We start from the raw sequence: 26,641 nt of genomic DNA, 5'->3' as shown, positions 1-26,641 counted from the left end.
CCCACCTAACCTTTTTGGACACTAAGGGCAATTTATCATGGCCAGTCTACATAACCTGCACATTGTTGGACTGTGGGAGGAAAATGGAGCACCCGGAGGAAACCCACGCAGACACGGGGTGAATGTGCAGACTCTGCACAGACAGTGACCCAAGCTGGGAGTAGGGATAAACTCCGAGAGTAGTGAGGCTCTGGAATCAAATACAGGCTGGTATTGTCGGTGCTGGTTTCCTGAATGTAAATGTCTTTTTAAACTTTTTAATCCTTGATTCGTGTGATCTCCCTGGCTGGTTTCAATGACCCGGGGGGGGGGGGGTTGGAATCACAGAGACATTTTCCAGGATATATTTTACCCTGGTTGGCCTAGGTTCTTTCTCTTTTTCATTGACCCTGATTTTTAAATGGGTTCTGAACAAAACTGTTAGTGCTGGATATCGGATGTGGGGCTGAATTCTTTGCTTCGTGATGCCGGCAGCGAGAATTGGGATCGGGCAGAGGATAGCGCGCAATGGAAAAATCGCGATTTGTGCCTGTTGCCTATCCGCCGCCATGCTCCAGTTCCTCGCTGGCGGCGTTATCGAAGTTTGCGCCTCATGGTGGCGAGCCCATGCAAAACCGCAATTTGCATGGATTTGAATATCATTAGTGGGTAGGACACTTCATACTCCACTCCTCCGCCCCTATTTGGTGACAGTCACACGGGCACAAATTGGTGCAAGTATTTGCAAACGAGACCTCGGCGCCATGGTTGTTGAGGAGGAGTGAGAAGGTAAGAGAACTCTCAAAATCTCTCCAAAATTGTCAGGCTGTCTGGGGTGGCTCCCTGGGCTGGGGGGAGTAGCGGAGATCAACGTGGGGCCACATCCGTGGACTCGGGCTGGCCTAGTTAACACCGCCGTTGCTGCTGTTTGTGGATTTAAATGCAACCCTTTGGTGCTACTTACAGGCTGTTTCTGGCTGTTCACACTGCTGAGTGCTCACTATGTCCGATAAAAGTTCAGAGAGCCTCTGGTTATCTGAGAGCCCACCAAGACTGCCACTTAGGAAATCTCAAACCCCACAGTATCACCAAAGGGATGGCATGGCCAAGCTCAATCAGTGGCACACCAGGTACTGGCACTGCTCAGTTCACACATCAGAACCGCAGTCCCACGCTGGGGAAGCAGGGGAAAGCAGAGCTCACTCCAAACAATGGATACATGCACCATGACCTTTGACACACTCCATAGCACACTGCCCCTCTCAGCTATGCCTAATCCTTAGGACCACAAGCTGTCTCCAAGTGTTGCTTGTGCACCTCGCCATGCTCCCACCTATCCTTCCCCCAGTGAGGAAACCTGACCAGATCACAGTTATAACCTGCGTGTACCGCAGGTAAGCTCCCAGCAGATGCACACTTCCCTTGCTCACCCCCATCCATAGGACCTGTCCACATGCAAGCCTCTAAGCATGGAGGCCATTAGTGCACACGGTGACCTTCTCCACTGTACAACCAGTTGCCATCCCACTGGCAGGATATTACATGGCCCACCCAGTGAGGAGACCTGCAGGAGAAACAGGAGAATGGCCACATAGGCTATCGCTGACATGGGTTGTGGCAGCCACCGGCATTCCTGTTGCAAGGGACAGGTGGTGAAGATAGAGGATCCCCACATCATAGGCCCGGTGCCACTCACTGCTGGGGACAGGAGTGCAGGGGCTGGATAGCAACATATCATGGAGCAGGGTGAGGACTGGGTGTGGGGTTACAGTGGGATGGTTGTGTTGAGCGTGGGAAATCCCGTTGGCAACAGCGGGACCGGGTGATCCCGCTGGCGGGCCACCTCCCCTGCTAAAAAAATACGCAACGAGGTGGTCAATATAACCTGCACATGGTGACATTTTGTGAAGGAATGGTTTGTGGGAGAGGGGTGACTCATTTGGTAGAGGGACATCAGCGTTGCTTTGGGCTCTCACTTGTTTGCCACATGCCGACCTTTGTCTCAGCTACTGCCCTTTCCTCAACCTCACTCACTAACTTCATTACCCTCTCCTTGGCTCGGGTGTGGACCAGCAGTTCAGGAATGCCCCCTCCAGTCTGTTAGCGTTCGGGCCTATTATGAACTGCCTTATCCTAGGGGACATAGAAAGGACACAGTGAGACGCTGGAGGTGAGTTTGACGGGGAGCCTGTAGCTAGAGGCATGTGTGTACAATGCTCCTGGCCAACGAGGACAGCACAAAGGTCGAGGTTTAGTGCAGGGTGGATTGGAAGGGAGATGAAGGCAGGTGGGACATGTTTGGCCTCTGAGGGATTGGAGGGTGATGTGAGGAGTGAGGGATGGGAGTGATGCCAGGGGCAGGGAGGTGGTGGCTCTCGTCTCACCCCCCCCCCTTCCCGGGAAGAGGATATCCCTCCTCTCCTCCACAGCGTCCAGCATTGTATTGCCCTCACTTTCCTGAAAGCAGGTGACAGGTCTCCTATGTGCCATCTTCTTGTCTAGAATGAGAGTGTGTGGTGAGTGGAGCACTTATAAGCAGCTCCAGCTTGTCAGGCTCGTCAGGATTAATTCCGGTCTCAGCGAATCAGATGCCAGCGGGAATGGGAATTGCCCTCAATTCACATGGGCAGAGGGGCGTAATTTGCATGTCCTGAATCACTGAACAAATAGCACCCCCAACGGAAACGCAAATTGCCGCTATTCAATTCCGGCAGGAACATATAGTGGTCGTACAGCGCTCGAACGACACAGGGCCGGTAGTTACCGCAGGATCCCTCTTCCGGGATCTACCCGACTTGCTATGCCTTGCGTGAGCTAACACGATCTCGGAAGACGTTGCAACCTGAATCCTGCCCATAATCTGCATATTAGAGCGAGACAGCTGGTCCCACTCTAATATACGCTTGTCTGAACTACCAAGGGCCCTGGTTCTAACCCCTTCACTTCAGAGACCTCAAGCGAGCAACATTCAGTGCTGGTTCCAACAAATAGGGAGTCCCCCAGGGGATCGGAGGCCTCCACGTGGTTTCCCTCTGGGCAGGGTGGCATCCTGACACTGTTGGTGCCACATGGGCACCTTGGCACTGCCACACTGGAAGTGCCAACTGGGTGCCAGCCTGACGCAGCCAAAGTGACCATGTTGCATAGCCAGCTGGCAGGCGTGCTGGCGTTGCCAAGGTGCCAGGCTGACATTTTTCCTGCAGCGGGGATTGGGCCCATGGCTGCCCTGCCTGTGGGAGGTGGTGTGCGGGGAAACCCGAGGACGACCTTATAGGTGAGTTGGGGCTTTGAGGGGTTCAGGGATTTCAAAATGGCATCCTCAGTGCAGGAAGTAGGAACTAAGTCGGCCTCAGTGGGGCGTTCTCCGCTGTGGCCCTGAATTACAACACTGTCCCGATAGATAGTATGGTGTTTCTCGGCGCTGTGAATTCTGAGAAACACCCAGCTAAATGCACTCATCACGGGACTCTGTTACAATTTGGTTAGATCGCGCCCTTCGTCTCCCAAAAGGAGAACCTTGGCGCTGGTGTATACACAACAGGCCTAAAGCGTCAGTGATGAGAAGTCACACAGGTTATTGTAGAGTACTATAACTGCCCAACTAATTCTGCCCTCGCATGGCAGGAACCTATCCAAATGAGTCCCATTCAAAAGCACGTTCCTCCTTTGCGATTTCGCTATTTGTTAGGTTTCATGGGAACATAATCCCTGCAAATGGCAGAGCTTTACTGTACTTTGAGTGAAGCCATTGGAAATGAATATCGGGCAACTGATGTAATGTTCTCGATATTGTTTCCTTGCGTATGAGCAGAGAGTAGCATATTGTACTGACATTGCTAACATCTTTGTTCTCAGATGACTGATTGAAGTAACCACTTGTTTTTCTTAATGGAATGAAGTGTATATTTTTTTTCTTCAGGCTGTGGTGCCACCCTTACAACATCAACAGGTAGTTTTACCTCTCCCAACTATCCAATGCCATATTCACACAATGCAGAGTGCTACTGGCTGGTTCAAACTAGCGCAGGCAGTGTGATTGGGCTGCAGTTTGAACAATTCCATTTGGACTCCAGCACTGGATGCAGTTATGATTACCTAGCTGTACGTATATTCTTATTTACATTTGATATTGGAAAGCAATGATATATTTTAACTAATATTTCAAGGGATTTTAATGTCCAAGCCCAGGCTAGATTGAAGATGTGAAGCATAGAAAGTGTTTTTTAGAATTTAAAGTTAAACCTGTAAAGGGTCAACATCAGAAGCATACATGTTGTCAGATATAATAATGATATCAGATCACGTGACTGAGGCGTAAGCGAGATCTCAGAGTGATCTTACCTTGTGAGAAGGTCCAAATGTGTAAATATGTGCTGTAAATAAACACTCTGGTTAAAGAAGACTGAACTTGAGCAGCTTCTTTTGGGAGATTAGACAATCCCCAGATTCTAGCTCAACCCTACCTTGTGAATTTTAAATGAGAGCAGCAATTACTTTTGAAATTTATCGATAATTCTCTTCTGGCTCTTAAAGACTTTTAAGAGTCAAACTGTATTAAATAATGGCTCACAAGGGTGTAACAAGTCTCTTTGTCCATTTTGCATTGCAAAATAGTTGCCAAAATTGTTTATTTGGTAGCACAAAGTCGGGCTTCTGCTAACGATTCGATCCAATTGTGGCTTTCCTAATCTATACAGTTGCAGAATTCCAGAGGTTTAATGGGAGGATAAAATGGTTTGATTACTCAACATAGATAACTGTCATTTCCTCTAATGGATACACTTATGGATAAATGATGGCTGTCATGATTATGGATGCAGGGCTTCCGGTTGCGGCTATGACTAGCTAAGCCGCACATTTGGAAGCTCCTGCGACAAAGGTGTTTTTGGGCCAATTGGAGGGCCCCAACGGTGCTGAAAAAACGAATCCCGGTGGGGGAAGGTCCCCTGAGGAGAACTAGACCGATTTTATGGTCGGTACCCGGAGTGGAGCGGCAAGAAAAACGGCAGCAGCTCCCCAAAAAAAGCGGGGGAAGAAAATCAAAATGGCGGCCGGCGGCGCATCGGAGGAGTGGAAGAAATGGGCGGAGGAGCAGCAGGCCGCTCTCCTCCGTTTTTTCACGGAGATGAAAGTGGAGCTCTTAGAGTCCATGAACGCGACGGCCACCAGGTTGGTGGGAGCCCAGGCGATCCAAGAGGCGTCGATTAAAGATCTGCAGCAGGAGATGACCGCGAGGGAGGAGGAGGCCACAGTCATCGGGGCAAAGGTGGAGGTGCACGAGGCACTCCACATGAAGTGGCAGAGCCGCTTCGAGGAGCTGGACACTCGGATGAGGAGGAAAAATTTGAGGATCCTGGGCCTGGAAGAAGGCCTGGAGGGGTCGGATCTCCCGGGATATGTGGCGGAGATGTTGAGCTCCCTGATGGGGGAGGGGGCCGGTCCGGCGCCCCTGGAATTGGAAGAGGCATACCGGGTCATGGCCAGGAGGCCTAGGGCAAACGAGCCCCCGAGGGCGGTGCTGGTGCGGTTCCAGCGGCTAAATGATCGAGAGAAAGTCCTGAGGTGGGCAAAAAGGGAGAAAAGCAGCAAGTGGCAGAACTCGACGGTAAGGGTGTACCAGGACTGGAGTGCGGAGGTGGCAAAGCGGCGGGCCCGGTACAACCGGACAAAGGCGGTGCTACACGCGAAAAAGATCAAATTTGGAATGCTGCAACCGGCGCGCTTGTGGGTCACCTACAAGGACCAACATCATTATTTCGAGTCCCCAGAGGAGGCCTGGACCTTTGTACAAGAGGAAAAGTTGGACACGAACTAAAACCTGGGAGCACCGGTGGTCGTAGCCGCCTGGGGACACTTGATTGAGCAAGTGGCCCTTTTCTTTTTCAGGCCAGGTCGGAACTGGGTAACAGTTTCGTGGATTGTTTGGGGTGTTTTTTCTCGAACGGTTGACTTTTTTGAATATCTTGAAGGCTTCGAGTTGTTGGGTGTTTCTGTATATTTGTACTGTTGAAATCTCTATTGTGGGTCGTTGGCTTCTTATGGGGTGTTTCTTCCCGTTTCCAATTTCCCTTAGTTATTTACCCCTCTTACCCTTTTTCTTTGGGTGCTTGGGGGGGTTTTTTGTTCTTTTTTTCTTTTCGGGTTATGGTTATCTGCGGTTATTTATACTGTTTGATGGAGGGTGATGGTTGGGCACACTGTTAGTTGATAGCTAGTTAATTATTTTGTTATTTAAGTATGTAGTTAAGTATTTATGTATTTAGTTGCCATTGGGTATTTATATCGTTAAGTTGGGGAGACGGGACGGGGGGGAGCGGGTTGATTATGCGGGTCTTTCTATGGGGTTTTATGGGGATCTTTCACGGGCGCAGATGGGGTGAACCGGGAGGAGTCGGAATGTGGCAGGAGCAGCCGGGTCAGCGGAGACCAGCTGACTCTCGGGAGTACGATGTTGGGTACATCGCGGCTAGGAGGGGTCCTAGCCAGGGGGGGGGGGGGGGGGGGGGGGGGGGGGGGGGGGGGAGGGGGGGGGGGGGGGGGGGGGGGCTGGGGGGGGACACCGGGTTGCTGCTGGAAAGACCAGGGACGAGAAGGGGAGAGCCGGGGGGGGGGGGGGGGGGGGGGTCCATCGCTATGGGAAGCGGGTCAGAAAAGGAGGGATGACCCGGGGCGAGCAAGGGACAAGACATGGCTAATCGACAGGGAGTAGGGACGGGTCGCTCTGCGATCCGATTGATCACGTGGAACGTAAGGGGGCTGAATGGGCCGGTCAAAAGATCAAGGGTCTTCTCACATCTGAAGGGACTGAAGGCTGATGTAGCAATGCTGCAGGAGACTCATTTGAGGGTAGCAGATCAGGTCCGCCTGAGAAGGGGGTGGGTGGGACAGGTGTTCCACTCAGGCTTGGATATCAAGAACCGGGGGGTGGCGATTTTGGTGGGAAAGAGGGTGTCGTTTGTGGCGGCAGAGGTGGTGGCAGACAAGGAGGGCAGGTACGTGATGGTGAGGGGTAGGTTGCAGGGAGAGAATGTGGTACTGGTAAATGTGTATGCCCCGAACTGGGACGACGCGGGTTTTATGAGGCGCCTGCTGGGCCTCATCCCGGGACTGGAGGCAGGGGGCCTGATCATGGGAGGGGACTTTAATACGGTGTTAGACCCTGGGCTGGATAGATCGAGTTCCAGGACGAATAGGAGGCCGGCAGCGGCAGAGGTGTTAAGGGGGTTCATGGAGCAGATGGGAGGGGTAGACCCATGGAGATTTGGTAGGCCTAGGGCGAGGGAGTATTCTTTTTTCTCCCACGTCCACAGAGTGTACTCTAGGATCGATTTTTTCGTATTGAACAGGGGGCTGATACCGAGAGTGCAGGGCACGGAGTACTCGGCCATTGCGATATCGGACCATGCACCACATTGGGTGGACGTGGACATGGGGGAGGCGCGGGATCAACGCCCGTTGTGGCGCCTGGATGTAGGGCTGTTGGCGGACGAAGAGGTGTGCAGAAGGGTGAGAGCGGGCATTGAGAACTATCTGGGTACGAATGACACAGGTGAGGTGCAGGTGGGGACGGTCTGGGAGGCCTTGAAAGCAGTGATTAGAGGAGAGCTGATCTCCATAAGGGCACACAGAGAGAGGAAGGAGAGGCAGGAAAGGGAGAGGCTGGTGGGGGAGCTCCTAGAAGTAGATAGGAAATATGCGGCGGCACCAGAGGAGGGGCTATTAAGGGAGCGGCGTAGCTTGCAGGCCAGGTTCGACCTACTGACCACTAGGAAGGCGGAAATGCAGTGGAGAAGGGCGCAGGGTGCGGCGTATGAGTACGGGGAAAAGGCGAGCAGGATGCTGGCACACCAGCTTCGTAAGCGAGATGCAGCCAGAGAGATTGGGGGAGTGAGAGAGAGGGGTGGGGACGTAGTGCAGAAGGGGCAAGAGGTGAATAGGGTCTTTAGGGACTTCTATAGGGAATTGTATAGGTCTGAACCGCCGAAGAGGAGAGGGGGAATGAAGAACTTTCTCGACAAATTGGGGTTCCCAAAGGTACAGGAGGAGCTGGTAGAAGGGTTGGGGGCGCCGATAGAGCTGCAGGAGCTAATTAAAGGGATAGGCCAGATGCAGGCGGGGAAGGCGCCGGGGCCGGATGGGTTCCCGGTGGAGTTTTACAGGAAATTTGTGGACTTGGTGGGTCCAGTGCTGGTGCGAGCCTTTAATGAGGCGCGCGAGGGGGGGGTTCTGCCCCCAACAATGTCGCAGGCCCTGATCTCCTTGATTTTGAAGCGGGACAAGGACCCGGTCCAGTGCGGGTCCTACAGGCCCATCTCCCTCCTGAATGTTGACGCCAAGCTGTTAGCAAAGGTCCTGGCAACCAGGATAGAGGACTGTGTGCCAGGGGTAGTCCATGAAGACCAGACGGGGTTCGTGAAGGGACGTCAACTTAACACAAATGTCCGGAGATTGTTAAATGTGATTATGATGCCAGCAGTGGAAGGGGAGGCGGAGATAGTGGTAGCGCTGGACGCGGAGAAGGCATTTGACAGGGTGGAGTGGGAATACTTGTGGGAGACGTTGGAAAGGTTTGGGTTTGGGGAGGGATTTATCAAGTGGGTAAAACTGCTCTATTCAGCTCCGATGGCAAGTGTGGTAACAAACGAGAGGAGGTCAGAATATTTTGGGCTCCATCGAGGTACTAGGCAGGGATGTCCCCTATCTCCCTTACTCTTTGCATTAGCGATTGAGCCGTTGGCGATGGCACTGAGGGGTTCAGGGGGGTGGAGAGGACTGACAAGGGGAGGGGAGGAACATCGGGTCTCGCTCTATGCGGATGATTTGTTGTTGTATGTGGCAGACCCGGAGGGGGGAATGCCGGAGGTAATGGGGATACTAGCGGAGTTCGGGGACTTTTCGGGGTATAAATTAAATCTGGGGAAAAGTGAGGTCTTTGTAATACACCCGGGAGACCAAGGGGAGGGAATTGGGAGGCTCCCCTTCAAAAGAGCAGTTAAAAGTTTTAGGTATTTGGGGGTGCAGGTGGCAAAGAACTGGGGGACCCTCCACAAGTTGAACTTTTCCAGACTGGTGGAACAGATGGAGGAGGAGTTTAAGAGGTGGGACATGGTGCCGCTGTCGCTGGCAGGGAGGGTGCAGTCAGTTAAAATGACGGTCCTCCCGAGGTTCTTGTTTTTGTTCCAGTGTCTGCCCATCTTCCTCCCCAGGGCCTTTTTCAAGAAGGTAACGAGTAGTATCATGGGGTATGTGTGGGCACATGGCACCCCGAGAGTTAGAAGGGTCTTTTTGGAGCGGAGTAGGGATAGTGGAGGGCTGGCGTTACCCAACCTTTCAGGATATTACTGGGCGGCAAATACATCGATGGTACGAAAGTGGATGATAGAAGGGGAGGGGGCAGCCTGGAAGCGCATGGAGAGGGCGTCCTGCGGCAACATAAGCTTAGGGGCACTGGTAACGGCACCATGGCCGCTCCCTCCCACGAGGTATACCACGAGCCCGGTGGTGGCGGCCACCCTCAAGATCTGGGGGCAGTGGAGGCGACACAGGGGGGAAGTGGGAGGTCTGATAGGGGCACCACTAAGAGGGAACCACAGATTTGCGCCGGGAAACACAGGAGGGGGATTCCAGAGCTGGCAGAGGGCGGGTATTAGACAACTGAGGGACTTGTTTATAGAGGGGAGGTTTGCGAGCCTGGGAGAGCTGGAGGAGAAATTTGGGCTCCCCCCGGGGAACACGTTCAGGTACCTCCAAGTGAAGGCATTTGCAAGACGGCAGCAGGGTAGCATGGTGGTTAGCATAAATGCTTCACAGCTCCAGGGTCCCAGGTTCGATTCCCGGCTGGGTCACTGTCTGTGTGGAGTCTGCACGTCCTCCCCCTGTGTGCGTGGGTTTCCTCCGGGTGCTCCGGTTTCCTCCCACAGTCCAAAGATGTGCGGGTTAGGTGGATTGGCCATGCTAAATTGCCCGTAGTGTCCTAATAAATGTAAGGTTAAGGGGGGGGTTATGGGTATAGGGTGGATACGTGGGTTTGAGTAGGGTGATCATGGCTCGGCACAACATTGAGGGCTGAAGGGCCTGTTCTGTGCTGTACTGTTCTATGTTCTATGTTCTATGACAGGTAGCGGGGTTCCCCGCGCTCCCCGACAGGGGGGTGAGTGATAGGGTGCTATCAGGGGTCTGGGTCGGGGAGGGGAAGATCTCGGACATCTATAAGATTATGCAGGAGGTGGAGGAGGTACCAGTAGTGGAGCTGAAAGATAAGTGGGAGTTATAGCTGGGGGAACAGATAGAGGACGGGACATGGGCAGACGCCCTGGAGAGGGTCAACTCGTCGTCGTCATGTGCGAGACTAAGTCTCATTCAATTTAAGGTACTGCATAGAGCCCACATGACGGGGACAAGGATGAGTCGGTTTTTCGGGGGTGAAGACAGGTGTATTAGATGTTCGGAAAGCCCTGCGAATCATGCACATATGTTTTGGGCATGTCCGGCACTGGAGGAGTTCTGGAAGGGGGTGGCAGGGACGGTGTCGAGAGTGGTGGGGTCCAGGGTCAAGCCAGGATGGGGACTTGCGATCTTTGGGGTTGGGGTGGAACCGGGGGTACAGGAGGCGAGGGAGGCTGGAATATTAGCCTTTGCGTCCTTGGTGGCTCGGAGGAGGATCTTGATTCAGTGGAGGGACGAAAGGCCTCCGAGTGTTAACACCTGGTTAAACGACATGGCAAACTTCATCCAATTGGAAAGGATCAAATTCGCCCTGAGAGGGTCGGTGCAGGGGTTTTTCAGGCGATGGCAACCCTTCCTAGACCTCTTGGATCAGAGATAGAAACTGAGGCCGTGACAGCAGCAACCCGGGAGGGGAGGGGAGGGCGGGAGGGAGGGGGGGGGGGGGGGAGGGGGGACAAAGACGAAGGAAGTACGGTAGCGGTGGTGGCACGGGCAAGGCCTGCCGAGGACGCTGCTGGAAATGATAAGTTGGTCTGACTGTCGGTTCGCCGGCGGGGGGGGGGGGGGGGGGGGGGGGGGGGGGGACGCGCGAGTAGGGGGGGGGGACTTTTTTCTTTTTTTGTTAAGTAGGGGGGTTTGACTTTGTTTTGTTATAATTTAAATGTAAATGTAGGGGGGGTTAAAATGTTTGTATTTTGAAAAATTTCTTCAATAAAAATTATTTAAAAAAAAAAATGATTATGGATGCAGTTTATGTCTGAATGGTTTGAGAAAGATTTTGGACATACCTGATTAGAAATTTACTATTTGGCACCCACTTTTCAGTGGGCATCTCATGAGCATAATTAGGTATAGCTGCAGATGGAATTTGTGAGAAAATAGGTTGGCAGTGGGAATGAAAAATTGCATGTTGATTAAATTTAAATTGATGTTTGGCGAGGGAATATCAGAAAAGGGTGAGAACATTTGTGATGGTCTTTTCAACGACTCAAAGGATAACCCAACCCATTGACACTATTTCCCAAGGGAGGGGGTTATTTACTGGCAAGCAGAATTGAGTGCAAAGTGCAGTCAAACTCTTTAAAGTAAAGGACCGAACAGCACAACACCCAGGGCACCATTTCGCAGCTTCATCGCGCCCGGAACGATGTTGGGATGCGGCCGTTTGCAACGGTCAAAACGCCTCGCGAGATTTAACAAAATCAGTGAAGGCGACATCCAGATCTGCAAATGGCTCATTTAAATATGCGTTTATGGGATTCTTCCGCCACCCGGGAACTAATGGCCATGCCTGGGAGACCTCTCCAGGCGCAGTTTAGTACTGGATTCCACAAATAATGGATAGTTATTCTAATTGGCAGGAGGTGACTAGTGGTGCACTACAGGGACCTGTGTTGGGCCTCAATTATTCATTAATTACTTGAATGATGGCATACAAAATCAGGGGTGGGATTCTCCGACATCAGGCGGGTCAGAGAATCGCCAGGGGGCGGCGTGAATCCCGCCCCCGCCGGCTGCCGAATTCTCCGGCACCGGGGATTTGGCGGGGGTGGGAATCGCGCCGGTCGGCGGCCACTGGCAGCGCCGCCCCCTGCCCCCCCCCCCCCCCCCCCCCCGGGCGATTCTCTGGCCCGCGATGTGCCGAGTGGCCGCTCGTTTTTGGCCAGTCCTGCCCTCGTATGTTACGACAGATACTTACCGGCAGGACCTGGCTCCGCGGGCAGCCTCCGTGGTCCTCGGGGGGGCACGGGGGGGATCTGGCCCACCGATCCGCGGGCAGGCCTGTGCCATGGGGGCACTCTATTCCTCCGCGTCAGCTGGTGTAACAGTCCGTGATGGCCAGTGCGGAGATGACCCCCCCGTGCATGCACTGGGATGACGCCAGCACAAGCTGGCGCTCCCACGCATGCGCCAACTCGCGCCGGCCAGCGGAGGCCCGTCAGCGCCGGTTTGTGTGGCGCCAAGCCCCTTCCGCTCTGGCCGGCACGGCGCAAACCACTCCGCTGCTGGTCTAGCCCCTGAAGGTGCGGCGGATTCGTGGTGGCCCGATGCCGGAGTGGTTCACGCCACTCCTTCGCGCTCGGAGTTCCCCACTCTGTCGGTTTCCAAAAAATCCCCCCCTGATATCCAAATGTGCTGATGATACAAAGTTAGGTTATATTGTAGACAGCCTAGGTGATTGCATAAATTGCAAGGACATATTGACAGATTAGATGAATGGGCAAAATTGTGGCAGATAGAATTCAAGCAAGTGTGAGGTTATCCATTTTGGACCAAAAAGATAGAGCAGAGTTAGGGCCTCAATTATTTTCTAAATGGAAAGAGGTTAGGTACAGTGGACATCCAAAGAGACTTGGGGGTTCAGGTGCATAGATCCATAAAATACCACGAACACGTTCAGAAAATAATCAAAAGGCTAATGGAATACTAGCCTTTGTATTTAGAGGACCGGAGTATAAAGACACAGACGTAATGCTGCAGCTGTACAAAACCCTGGTTAGACCCCACTTGGAGTACTGTGAGCAGTTCTGGGCACCACACCTTGGGAAGGATATTTTCGCCTTGGAGGGAGTGCAACGTAGGTTTACAAAAATGATACCTCGACTACAGGGGTTAAATTACAAGGAGAGATTTTACAAATTAGGCCTGTTTGCATTAGAATTTAGAAGGTTATGGGGTGATCTGATCAAAATAGTTAAGATATTAAATGTAAAAGGCAGGATAGATAAAGATAAACTATTTTCACTAGTTGGAATTTCTAAAACCATTCGAGAGAGATGTTATGAAGCACTTCTTCACTCTATAGGTGGTAGAGGTTTGGGACTCTCTTCCACAAATGGCAATTGAAGTTGTTAATTTTGAATCGGAGATAGACAGATTTTTGTTGGGCGAAGATATTAAGGGATATGGGCCAAAGGCAGTTATGATTAATGAAGGTGGGCAGTGAATTTTGTCTCCATGGACTTCAGTAAAGCCTTTGACAAGGTACCTCATGGCAGCCTGTACAAAAGGTGAAGTCACACGGGATCAGAGGTGAGCTGGCAAGATGGATACAGAACGGGTTAGGTCACAGAAGACGGAGAGTAGCAATGGAAGAGTGCTTTTCTGAATGGAGGGCTGTGACTAGTGGTGTTTGGACCTTTGCTGTTTGTGGTATATATTATTGATTTAGAGGAAAATGTAACTGGTCTGAGTAATAAGTTCACGGACGACACAAAGTAGGTGACCATAATTCATCCTTTTAATGGTATGACCTCTTCAGTGTACGTCCTAACAATCACATTTTATAGTTTTAAAGGCAGATGCCTCTCTTTTGACGATACATTGTCTCCGGTATTAGCAATACTGCTGTGCCCGTGTCCACTTCCACTTTAATCTCGTGATCGTTAGGTTTTGGATATGCCCAGAAATGCTGATCTCCCTGCATTGACAACACACCTAGAATCATAGAATCATAGAATTTACAGTCCAGAAGTAGGCCATTTGGCCCATCGAGTTTGCACTGTCCCTTGGAAAGAGCACCCTACCTAAACCCACACGTCCACCCTATCCCCGCAACCCAGTAACCCCACCTAACCTTTTGCACACTAAGGGCAATTTAGTACGGCCAATCCACCTAACCTGCACATCTTTGGACTATGGGGAGAAAGCGGAGCATCCGGAGGAAACCCACACAAACAGTGGGAGAACGTGCAAACTCCACACAGACAGTGACCCAAGCCGGGAATCGAATCTGGAACCCTGGACCTAGCTTTAGCTCTTTAATAGCTCAGTTTTGTTGTCTTTGGAGTGATCTTGAGCTTCATCCATGAAGTTGAAGACATTTCAAAAAAAATCTTTATTCCCCTCATTTTCAACATTTTCATCAAATAAACAAAAAAAGAAAACAAACTAAAGCAAATACAGTATCAATCGCCCAAACAGCATCCCTTTCAATATACAGACCCAAACATCACCTGGGCATTCCATGTAAAAAAAATAAAGATAATTAACAATCAATCAGTAAACAATGTCCTCAAGAACGACAATAACCCTTTCTTTCCCCTAATGTTCGATGGCAAACAATTCTCGAAAGTACATAATAAACAGTCGTCCCACCACTCCCCGGCTCAAACCCATGATTCTTGCACAGCGGCATTAACACCAACATCCCTTCCACCCTAAAATGCCTCAACTGATTCCTATTTTTACCGTGGACTGCACCACCGGGCTTCCTGAATACCTATTCGGAGCCATTGGCAATGCTGCCATCACCAAAGCCCTCAAACTAGACCCCTTACAAGATTCCTCCTCCATACTAACCCACTCCACCCCTTCTCCACCGCCGCACCTTATCCACACTCGCCATCCAATAATAATGAAGCAGGTTCAGCAACACCAACCCCCTCTGCTGCTGCCTCTGTAGCAGGGTCCTCCTGACTCTCGGCACCTTCCCGCCCATAATAAGTCCAAAATGATCATGTCCAATTTCTGAATAAAGGCCTTTGGCGTAAAGATCGGGAGAGCCTGAAAAAAAGGACCACAGCAGAATATTCATTTTTACCACTTGGACTCTCCCCGCCAATGCCAACTGCAGTGTATCCCACCTCTTAAGATCCTCCCTGGCTTCCTCCAGCAACTTTGTTAAGTTCCACTTATGGAGCTCCGTCCAGTCCCTCGCTACCTGAATCCCCGACCTTCAGCTATATCAGCCCCAACCTCACGCACGAGGTTGAGGTGTTCACCCTCTGGAGCACCTCACACCACAGACCTTTTGCATAGCCTGCCCCAACTGTTTCTCCCACTTGGCTTTGATCCCCTCCATGGACCCCCTGCCCTCCCCTGAATCCTCCCTTAGATCGCCGATACCACCCCCTTCCACATTCCCCCTGCCGTCAATACCTCTTCCAACAATAAGGGGGCCGGTGCTATCGGGAAGCTATGAACCTCCTTCCTAGAAATGTCCCGTGGCTGCAGGTGCCTAAACCCTTTCCCTTGACCCAGTCCATATTTCACCCCCAACTCATCCAACCTCGCAAAACGTAGCCCCAGAAACAGGTCTTTTAGTACCCTGATTCCCCCTCTCCTCCCATCTCCGAAGCCTCCTGTCCAATTAAGTTGTAGACATGACTAGATTGTTAAACCTCATTGTTCTTCTTATACTTCCTTGGTGTAGGCGAGTTTTTCTGAACCCAACACATCTTGCCAATGTGGGCCTCTTACCAGCGATCTTGCAAGCATTTAATTTGTTCCAGAATTCCTCCGCTGAGTGTCCAACCTGTCTACAATGGTGATATGGTTGAACCGTTGCAGCCTTGTTCCTTGAGGTATCCATTTTGTGGATCTTCACTCCAGGCCCTATCTGTGAAACATCTCTCATAGCAAGCTCCACAGATGTGGAAACTTCCACAGCAGTTTTCTGAGTTAAATCACATACAGTAAGCAGCTTCCTCTGAATTGCTTCACTGCGTAATCCACAAACCAGCCTGTCTCGAAGAGTATCATCAAGTGTTGTACCAAATTCACAATATTTGGCTAATCTTCTGAAAGGTGCTATAAACTGTAAAATGGTTTCACCATCTTCCTGACTACAATGGTGGAATCGGAACCTTTCTGCAATGAAGAATAGTTCACAAATTCACTGAAGGACTGGTCTCCTGGTTTTGCTGGGTAAATAAGATTCTGTAGCAGCAGAAATGTTTTACGGCCAACTGAGCTGCGATATGTTGTGACCTTTAGATCCTCCGGTGTCTGATTAGCTTTTAAAAACAATTGGAACTTTTTACATATGAATTCCATGTTTCATAAATCTTATTAAATGCATTCATGGTGCCTGGTTTTCTTGCCACTTTTTGATCCCGGCTCGCAGGGTCTGCGCTCCATCCTTTCTGACTGTGTTGAAAAGTATGGTACAAGCAACTAGGAAATCTTTTTCTTTTTGTGCCTGAATATTTCGACTGTTCTCTCGAGTAGTGATCTGTGAAAATTTTGAAGACTTCAAAATCGCTGCAGTTCGTGTGGCTTCGCCACATGATTGGTCCCTGCAGCCCCGCCCCACTCACTTCAAGGCAAGCAAGTCTTCCCCGATTGTCGGTGTTCTTACTCACAGTTGCTGTCAAAAAGTTTTGTTAAACCTTCTGCATTGGTGGCAGTGCTTCGGCTGAATTCAGTGTGTCCAGTCCCGAGAATTTTCCATTGCTCCCAATGCCATCCCACAATTAGTCGATGAAAATCTTCTTTCAGCAAATTTTCCTGACTCAATCCTCATTGCCAGTTTTTTCTCCTGTTATATTTCTTTGTTGCCGCAAATATGAATGGTATGGATTTGCCATTGCTCTGGATTCCTATAAAACACAATAAGAGATTTTTTTCAGGATGTTGCCCATACAGTCAAGGTGGTGATTTGCTGACGTCACTACACATCACATGATATAGAACCAACAAGTAGGCATTACCAGATACACAACAACATGGATGACTTATTGTGGCCAACAGGGTAGCATACCTATTGTGCCTAATAGAATATAATAGTGCAATGATTCTCCATATCAACTTGGAGATAGATAATACAGTTATTTTAATATCTGCACACATAGAAACACATTAAGCAACATTAAGGGGCAGCACGGTAGCATTGTGGATAGCACAATCGCTTCACAGCTCCAGGGTACCAGGTTCGATTCCGGCTTGGGTTACTGTCTGTGCGGAGTCTGCACATCCTCCCCGTGTGTGCGTGGGTTTCCTCCGGGTGCTCCGGTTTCCTCCCACAGTCCAAAGATGTGCAGGTTAGGTGGATTGGCCATGATAAATTGCCCTTAGTGTCCAAAATTAGTGTTGGGTGGGGTTACTGGGTTATGGGGATAGGGTGGAGGTGTTAACCTTGGGTAGGGTGCTCTTTCCAGGAGCCGGTGCAGACTTGATGGGCCGAATGGCCTCCTTCTGCACTGTAAATTCTATAATAATAATAATCTTTATTGTCACAAGTAGGCTTACATTAACACTGCAATGAAGTTACTGTGAAACATCTCTACACATTTGGGAGGTAAATTATGAGCTGCATGGCTGGATTCTCCGGTTCACCAATCGCTGGTGGTGGGATTCTCTCTCCCGCTGCTAGTTAATGGGATTTCCCAATGAAGCCATCCCACACCTCTGGGAAACTCACAGGCAGGGGAGTACTGCCAGAGGGAAAAGAGAATCCCAAAGGCCGGAGAATTCCGACCACAGTATAAAGATCAGAAATATAGAAATAGGAGCAGGAGTATGCCTTTTGGAGCTTTGAGCCTGCTCAACCTTTCAATATGATCATGGCTAATCCTCTATCTCAATACCATGTTCCCAATTTCCCACAATACCCTTTGATGCCATTCAAATCTAAACAAATTATTCATCTCTTTCTTGAGTACATTTATTGACTTGGCCTCCACAGCCATCTATGGTGGAGAATTACACAAGTTCACTACCCTTTGAGTGAAAAAATGTTTCCTCATCTCAGTCCTAAATGGTCTACCCCATATCTTAAGATAGTGGCCCCTGGTTCTAGATTCCCCAAGCAGGGAAAACATCCTACCTGCAACTAGTGTATCCAGCCCTATATGTTTCAAAATGATCTTTTCTCATTCTTCTAAACTCTAGTGAATACAGGCACAGTCAAACCAATCTCTCCTCATAGAACAGTCCAGCCAAGTTTCAGCCCAGTTGAACTCTGCTGCACTCCTATTGCAAGTATATCCATTCTTATGTAGGGAGACCAAGACTGCACATAGTACTCCAGGTGTGGTCTCACCAGGACCCTGTAGAACTGCAGTAAGACATCCCTGAACTCAAATCCTCTTGCAATGAAGGCCAAAGTACAATTTGCCTTCCTAAAAGCTTGCTTTCTCTCCACTTTCATTGACTGGTGTACAAGGAGACCCAGAGCCTTTTGTACATCCACACTTCCCAATATATAACCATTTAAATAACACTCTCCCTTTCTGTTTTTCACACCGAAGGGTATAACTTCACATTTAGCCACTGTGTACCACATCTGCTATGTGTCTGCCCACTCACTCAACTTGTCTAAATCACCTTGAAGCCTCATTGCGTCCTCCTCACAGTTCACAATTCCACCCAATTTCTATATAGTAAATAGCTGGGGATCAAGCACTGATCTCTACGGTACCTCATCAGTCAATGCCTGCCACTCCGAAAAATAACCATTTATTCCCACTCTCTGTTTCCTGTTTGTCAACCAATTCTTGATCCATGATAATACATTATCCCCGTACCCATGTGCTTTCATTTTGCCCACTAACCTCTTATGAGGGAACTTATCAAAAGCCTTCTGAAATTCCAAATACACGGCATCACTGGTTCTCCCTTATCTATTCTACTAGTTACATCCTCATTAAAAACTCCAGTAGATATGCAAAGAATGATTTGCCTTTCATAAACCCATACTGACTTTGTCCAACCCCATTAATGCTTTCTGTCATCACGTGTATTAAAATAGACTCCTTTATAATAGACTCTCGCATCTTCCCCACTACTGATGTCAGGCTAACTGGTCTCTAATTCTCCCTTTTTTCTCTCCCCTCCTTTTTAAAAATTGGTGTTACATTTGTCACTCTCTAATCTGTAGGAACTGTTCCAGAATCTGTAGAATTTTGGAAGTTGACCATCAAGGCATCCATTATTTCCAAGGTCACTTCCTTTAATGCACTGGGATGTAGATTACCAGGCCCTGGTGATTTGTCAGCCATTAACCTCATTAATTTCCCCAGCACCATTTTGTTACTAATACTGATTTCCTTCAATTCCACCCTCTCCCTGGACCCTTGGTTGCCGAATACACCTGGGAAGTTATTTGTGGCCTCGTTTGTGAAGACAGAACCAAAGGGATTGGTTCAATTCTTCTGTCATTTCTTTGTTCCCCGTTATAATTTCCCTGGCTTCTGACTGTAAGATACCCGCTGCATTTGTCTTTACTAATCTTTTTCTCTGCACATGTTTAGACAAGCTTTTACAATCAGTTTCGATGTTCCCTGCAATTTCACACTGATGCTCTATTTTCGCATTTTGATCAGATTTTTTTTGCCCTCCTTTGCTGAATTCTAAAATTCTCCCAATCCTCAGACTTACTACTTTTTCTGGAGATTTGATACGTCTCCTCTTTTGATTTAATATTATCCCCAATTTCTTGTGTAAGCCGTGGTTCAGACAGGAATATAGGTGATATTAGAGATATTGTGTGACCTACTGGTACAAGTGCTGATCTTTGCCAGACTTAAGAGTGGTAATAAAGGTAGTGTGAATAAAGTGGATAATATCGTTGTTTTTCTTTTCTAGGTTTATAATGGAAACAACGTTAATTCTCAACTTCTGGCCAAACTGTGTGGTAATCAGATGCCAGCATCTATTGTCTCTTCTAGAAATAATATGTACATAAAACTCCGAACCGACAGCTCGGTAACAGCAGGAGGATTTTTTGCTAAATATACACACAGTAAGTAAATCAATCCACAGGGCAGCAGGGTAGCACAAGTGGATAGCACTGTGGCTTCACAGTGCCAGGGTCCCAGGTTCGATTCCCGGCTTGGGTCTATGTCTGTGTGGAGTCTGCAAGTTCTCCCCGTGTCTGCATAGATTTCCTCCGGGTGCTCTGGTTTCCTCCCACAGTCCAAAGACGTGCAGGTAGGTGGATTGGCCATGCTAAATTGCCCTTAGTGACCAAAAAGGTTAGGAGGGGTATTGGATTATGGGGTAGGGTGGAAGTGAGGGCTTAAGTGGGTTGGTGTAGACCCGATGGGCTGAATGGCCTCCTCCTGCAGTGTATGTTCTATGTTCACAGCAAAATTGGACCAAATAGCACACCTTTTATCCTGGTTATGAAATGAAAATCATTTATTGTCACAAGTAGACTTCAAATGAATTTACCGTGAAAAGCCTCTAGTCCCCACATTCTGGCCTCTGTTCAGAGAGGCTGCTACGGGATTTGAACCATGCTGCTGGCCTGCCTTGGTCTGCTTTAAAAGCCAGCTCTTCCGCCCTGTGCTAAACCAGCCCCTGGATGGTAAGCCAGCAACAATTTCCTTCTTTTGATCCAACATGAGTTATTCCCACTCACATGTGCTCTAAGTGTTCTAAATACCTTCCTCTTTGGCTCAGTATGTAACTTTCCTCAGGATACTGACTCTGAGCTGATGGGGCAGCACGGTAGCACAGTGGTAGCACTGTTGCTTCATAGCGCCAGGGTCCCAGGTTCGATTCCCGGCTTGAGTCTCTGTCTGTGTGGAATCTCCACGTTCTTCCCGTGTCTGCGTGGGTTTCCTCCGGGTGCTCTGGTTTCCTCCCACAAGTCCCAAAAGATGTGCTTGTTAGGTAATTTGGACATTCTGAATTCTCCCTCTCTGTACCCGAACAGGCGCCGGAATGTGGCAACTACGGCTTTTCACAGTAACTTTATTGAAGTGTTAATGTAAACCTACTTGTGACAATAAAGGTTATTATTATTTAAAAGTTTGTGAGTGTGTCGAGTGATGGGCACAGGCTCTGAAGTGCCATTGTGGCACTTGAGCAAGATAAGAGATACATGTCAACAACATCATTTTAGATCTAAGTATGTTAACACAGGGCGTTGTGAGCATGTGGAATGGACTTCCCACCCAGGAAGATAGTAGGGACAGATATATGCAAATATTTCATGGATCATTTGATGGATATTTCAGGGTGTGGGTGATTGGAAAGTATTAACTTTTTGTGGTAGGTCAGATGGGCTGCTGTTTTAAATTGGAGCACCCTCCAATTTAGAATACAACTACTTAAAATAAGGCTTAACTCAACAGTTCAAAACTTGGATGGAGCATTATTCTAAATGTTTAGTTCTACCCGTTACATTAACAGCTCATCACATCTCCTGAAGAATGATTGACACAAGTCTTAATCGAGCATGAGACAAATTAATGTTCGAATGTAAGAGATCTAGTTAAAGCTTCTCTGCAAGAGCATAGATATTACTTAGTAGTTCTTTCTTTCAGTATGGTACAGTTTGTACTTGTTCTGTTTATAAGTGTACTAGATTTTCCTGATAAATTAGAGTCATAGAATGGTCACAGCACAGATGGAGGATATTTGTCCCATCATCCCCGTATCATTTCCCTGCAAGAGCAATTCATCTCACCCTGCTCTCCCACATTTCACCGCAGCCCTGCAAGTTTTATTTTTCTTCAGATAATTATCAAATTCTTTTTTTGAGAGTCTCGATTGAATCTGCCTCCATCACACTCTCAGACAGAGCGTTCCAGATCCTACCCGCTCACTGTGTCATAATATACACCAGTATATCATGGTGCAGACACACACTGATGGACACACACAGGGACCTATCAACATGTACAAACACCGCAGCCAATCACCAGTTAGAATACACACACTATAAAGGCGGAGGGCACCACGGTTCCTGCTCATTCTGGGTGCTGCCTCTGAATGTAACAGGAACTTATTCAGCCCAGCACGGACTCACAACACGTGCTGAGAGAATCAACTGGTTCGGACAAGGCTTATGTCTCTAGTTCAAGTTAGCATTATTTAGACCCACAGTCATCATGTGTTAGTTAGTTAGAAGTAGTTAATAAAATTGAGTTGAACCTTCATCTGTGTTGGAAGTATCTGTTCATCTCTCAAGCCTACACAAGCTAACACATCACGCTGCATAAAGAAATCTTTTCTCATGTTGCTGTTGCTTCTTTCATTATGTATTTAACATTCAAAGTTTGCAAAGAGCTAATACTCTGCTTCATTTGTAGTTTGCCAGGGAGTGATCATTGCAAATCGTAGCCAGGGAATCTTGGAGAGCGCAAACTTTCCATTGCCTTATCCCTCTAACCAAGACTGTAACTGGAACATACAGGCAACAGCTGGGAACACCATCAACTACACCTTCACTGCCTTCAGTCTGAACTTTAAGAGCTGCCAGTCAGATTGGCTAAAGGTAAGAGTTAGATGTAGAGACAAGCTCATAGCAAAAGGTGAAGTGACAGAATCTCTTTAAAAATATTGTAAGTTCACAGGTGATAGATGAAGAAAGCCTTTAATCCATTCATTTGGTTTTATTGTATTTTGCTTCTGAAAGGATAATTTGTTTGGAGAAAACTTTGATTTAACTTTGCCATCATAAAGTTTCCTCAAATTCTTATTTTTTTTCAATATAAATTTAGAGTACCCAATTATTTTTCCAATTAAGGGGCAATTTAGCATGGCCAATCCACCTATCCTGCACATCTTTGGGTTGTGGGGGTGAAACCCACGCAGGCACGGAGAGAATGTGCAAACTCCTCACGGACAGTGACCCAGGGCCGGGATTCGAACCCGGGTCCTCAGCGCCATAGGCAGCAATGCTAACCACTGTGCCACCGTGCTGCAAGTTTCCTCAAATTATGCCATAAACTGAACATTACTCCATGATCATATGTCTCTGAATCATTTATTCATCACATGGAGAGAGTATGATATCCATGTTGGTCCTTTCCTGCGTTACTTAGTCATAAATACAGCTATATGGAAACACAGCACAAGTTTGACAGGAAGTAAAAAAAGATGACAGGACAATAAAATTTACACTTTTGAGTTTGTGATGACCGAGTAGATGGCTTGACTGCAGATGGGTGTGCAAGGCCAGGCATTGGGTACCTCCCCACTCGCTAGAATTTACATTTCAGAAAGTGCCTGTGACACTCTAGCAAACAAATAATTAATGCTTTTTTCTGAAATTCCTCTTTCTGCTATTTTGGCAGAGGCATTAATCATTAAAAGTAAATGGATTAATGACTTTGCACAGAGAAATTTTGGATAGCATCTTAAGCATTACATGTTCAGGATCATTGCATTGATAATTATTAAAATTAAACAAAATTGTTTACTGTTTCCAGCAAGGGCAGATGAACACATGTGCCTAGGACCCCAGTAAAACTCGGCATAATATAGAAATGTTGCTGGATTTAAATATTCTATCATTTCACCCTCTGGCTGAAGAAATTTCTCCTCATCGCTGTTTTAAAGGATCATCCCTTTAGTCTGAGATTGTGCCCTCTAGTTCTAGTTTTTCCTACTAGTAGAAACCATAAGACCACAAGATCACCTACCTTCTCCCCATAACCCCTGACCGTCATGTCAATCAAGAGCCTATCTAACTCTGTCTTAAAGACACTCAATGATTTGGCCTCCGCAGCCTTCTGTGGAAAGAATTCCACAGATTCACCATCCTCTGGCTGAAGAAATTCCTCCTCATCTCAGTTTTAAAGGATCATCCCTTCAGTCTGAGATGGTGTCCTCTGGTTCTAGTTTTTCCAACAGGTGGAAACATCCTCTCCATGTCCACTCTATCCAGGCCTTGCAGTATCCTGTAAGTTTCAATAAGATCCCCCCTCATCCTTCTAAACTCCCAATGAATACAGGCCTAGAGACATCAACTGTTCCTCATATGACAAGTTCTTCATTCCAGGGATCATTCTTGTGAACCTCCTCTGGACCCTTTCCAAGGCCAGCACATCCTTCCTTTGATATGGGCCACAAAACTGCTCACAATACTCCAAATGGGGTCTGACCAGAGCCTTATATAGCCTCAGAGGTACATTCCTGGTCCTGTATTCTAGTCCTCTTGACATGAATGCTAACATTGCATTTGCCTTCTTAACTGCCGACTGAACCTGCACACTAACCTTAAGAGAATCATGAACAAGGACTCCCAAGTCCCTTTGTGCTTGTGATTTCTTAAGCATTTCCCCATTTAGAAAATAGTCTATGCCTAAATTCCTCCTTCCAAAGTGCATAACCTCACACTTTTCCACATTGTATTTCATTTGCCACTTCATTGCCCACTCTCCTAGCCTGTCCCAATCCTTCTGCAGCCCCCTTGCTTCCTCAATACTACCTGCGCCTCTACAGATCTTTGTATCGTCTGCAAACTTAGCAACAGTGCCTTCAGTTCCTTCTTCCAGATCATTCATGTATATTGTAAAATGTTGTGGTCCCAGCACAGACCCCTGAGGCACACCACTAGTCACCGGCTGCCATCCTAAGAAAGCCCCCTTTATCCCCACTCACTGCCTTCTGCCAGTCAGCCATTCCTCTACCCATGCCAGGATCTTACCCTGAACAACTTATTAAACATCCTCTCCATGTCCACTCTATCCAGGCCTCACGATATACATTATTAATACTCCAAATGGGTCTGACCAGATTGCGGAATACTTGGAAGAGCATGGTAAACTAGGACTGAGTCATCACGGCTTTGTCAAAGGTCATGTCTGACAAATCTGTTAGAGTTCTTTGAAGCGGTAACAAGGAAGTAACTTAGATACATAGAAGATAGGAGCCAGAGGAGGCCTTTTGGCCCTTAATTTATAGCTCTGTCATTTATCACAATCATGTCTGATCATCCAACTCAATAGCCTAATCCGGCTTTCTCCCCAAAACCATTGATCCCATTCGCCACAAGAGCTATACTGAGCCTTCTCTTGAATATATTCAATGCTTTCGTATCAACTACTTCCTGTGGCAATGAATTCCACAGGCTCACCAGTCTTTGGGTGAAGAAATGTCTCCTCATCTCTGTCCGAAATGATTCACCCTGAATCCTCAGACTGTGAGCCCTGGTTCTGGACCCACCATTGGGAACATCTTACCTGCATCTACCCTGTCTAATCCTGTTAGGATTTTATAAGTCTCTATGAGATGCCCCCCTCATTTTTCTGAACTACAGCGAGAACAATCCTAACCTAGTCAATCTCTCCAGCTGGCCTGGCCACTGTGGCCACCATCTACCCCCCCCCATCCCCCCAGGACAATGCCGAGTACGACCGCTGGGAGCAGAAGACCAGAGGGGGACCACCAGAACTGCGGGCCGTCACCATGCCCGACCAAAGGGCACTGGACGTGGTTGTCAGCCCGGAGGAAAGGGAGGTCACTGAGGTTGAGTTCGGCGGACGGCGAGGAAGTGAGGCCCTGCTTAGTTACTGATCGCCGTGACACATGTGTGGACACCCATTCCCCCCACACCCCCTCACCCCAGCCCCTCACCCCCTCAACCAGCACCTCCCTCACCCTCTCACGCCCCGCACACCCTGCACCTCTCTCCCCCCCTCCGCACTGCCCTCACCCCCTTCACTCCTCACTACCCTCAACCCAGCCCTCCGCCCAGGCCACCACAGGGCTCGGGTTGGAGGATGACACTGACCTTCCGTCACTGCTGTCTCCTACAGCCTCCATCATTCCAGAGACTATCACCTCGGTTGGGCACATAAGTGAAGAGGCTCCTGGGACACTATCTGGTGTTTACCACACATCACATTCGGTAGATCAGGTGGAGGTAGGAGCAACCGAGATGCCGGACAGTCGGAGGGCAGCCCGGCCCCAGGAACCATCTGCCATCTAGGTGGGCCCCTGGCTTCTGGAACATCCATTCCCAGCCACAGTGCAGATGCAGTCAGACAGCCAGGGACTACACGAGGGGCTGGCGACGAGCATGCAGCACCTGCAGGCGCAGGTGGAGGAGTCCATCCGCGTGCAGGAGCATGGGGTGGTGCCGGTCATACGTGCCAGCCAGGCCGACACCGCATGGGTGGCGTCTGCGATGGAAGCATTGGGAGCGATGGTTTCGGCTGTAGATCAGCGTGTCCAAGGCGTGGAGCATTTTGTGCAGGTGGTGGCCGAGGCCCAGAGCAGGGCTACCCTCTCACAGGCAGCCATGTGTCAGAGGCACCTGGACATTCCAGCGCCGCTCCTCAGCATGGCCCAGTCACAGCAGGCCATGGCTGGGAACAATGGCGGCATTGCCCAGATCGCTGACGCTGAGTGGGGTGGCCCAGTCACAGAGGGAGATGGTCCAGACCCAGAGGGAGGTGGCCCAAATCACTGGCTGATCTGGCACAGACCTTCAGGGTGGTGGCACAGTCGCAGTGTGATGTGGTGGTGCAGTCCCAGGCGGCGATGGTCAACTCCCTGTGCTCCATGGTCATGAGCATGCAGATCCTGGTTGAGACCAGAGCAGGCCTCCAGGACTGGCAGTGGCAGGTGGCGGGGAAGGGGCCTCAGGGGATGGCTCTCCTCGCACCCCCGCCCAATGGAGTAGCCTGGGGCCATCGGGGACCCTGAGAGAGGAGGAGATAATGGGGCCGGTGCCTGTGACTCCCGCAGGGGAGGTGTTGGAACACCGCAGCACCTCGGACTCCTTGGTGCATCTGGTCGGCAGCAGGGTCCA

The 26,641-nt window shown here is 49.1% G+C and overlaps 1 protein-coding gene across 1 annotated transcript in view; it reads left to right on the top strand.

Annotated features, from left to right (window-relative positions):
• Positions 1-26,641, top strand: part of cubn (cubilin (intrinsic factor-cobalamin receptor)) — a 450,080-nt gene that overhangs the window by 119,770 nt on the left and 303,669 nt on the right. The window contains exons 19-21 of the mRNA XM_038796451.1: positions 3,899-4,080; positions 19,735-19,891; positions 22,191-22,375. Coding sequence (XP_038652379.1) covers positions 3,899-4,080; positions 19,735-19,891; positions 22,191-22,375 — 524 coding nt within the window. The remainder of the gene's footprint in view (positions 1-3,898; positions 4,081-19,734; positions 19,892-22,190; positions 22,376-26,641) is intronic.

Source organism: Scyliorhinus canicula, chromosome 5 (assembly GCF_902713615.1).
Source record: "Scyliorhinus canicula chromosome 5, sScyCan1.1, whole genome shotgun sequence".
Taxonomy (NCBI): Eukaryota; Metazoa; Chordata; class Chondrichthyes; order Carcharhiniformes; family Scyliorhinidae; genus Scyliorhinus; species Scyliorhinus canicula.
This window is presented reverse-complemented; position numbering and strand designations above follow the sequence as displayed.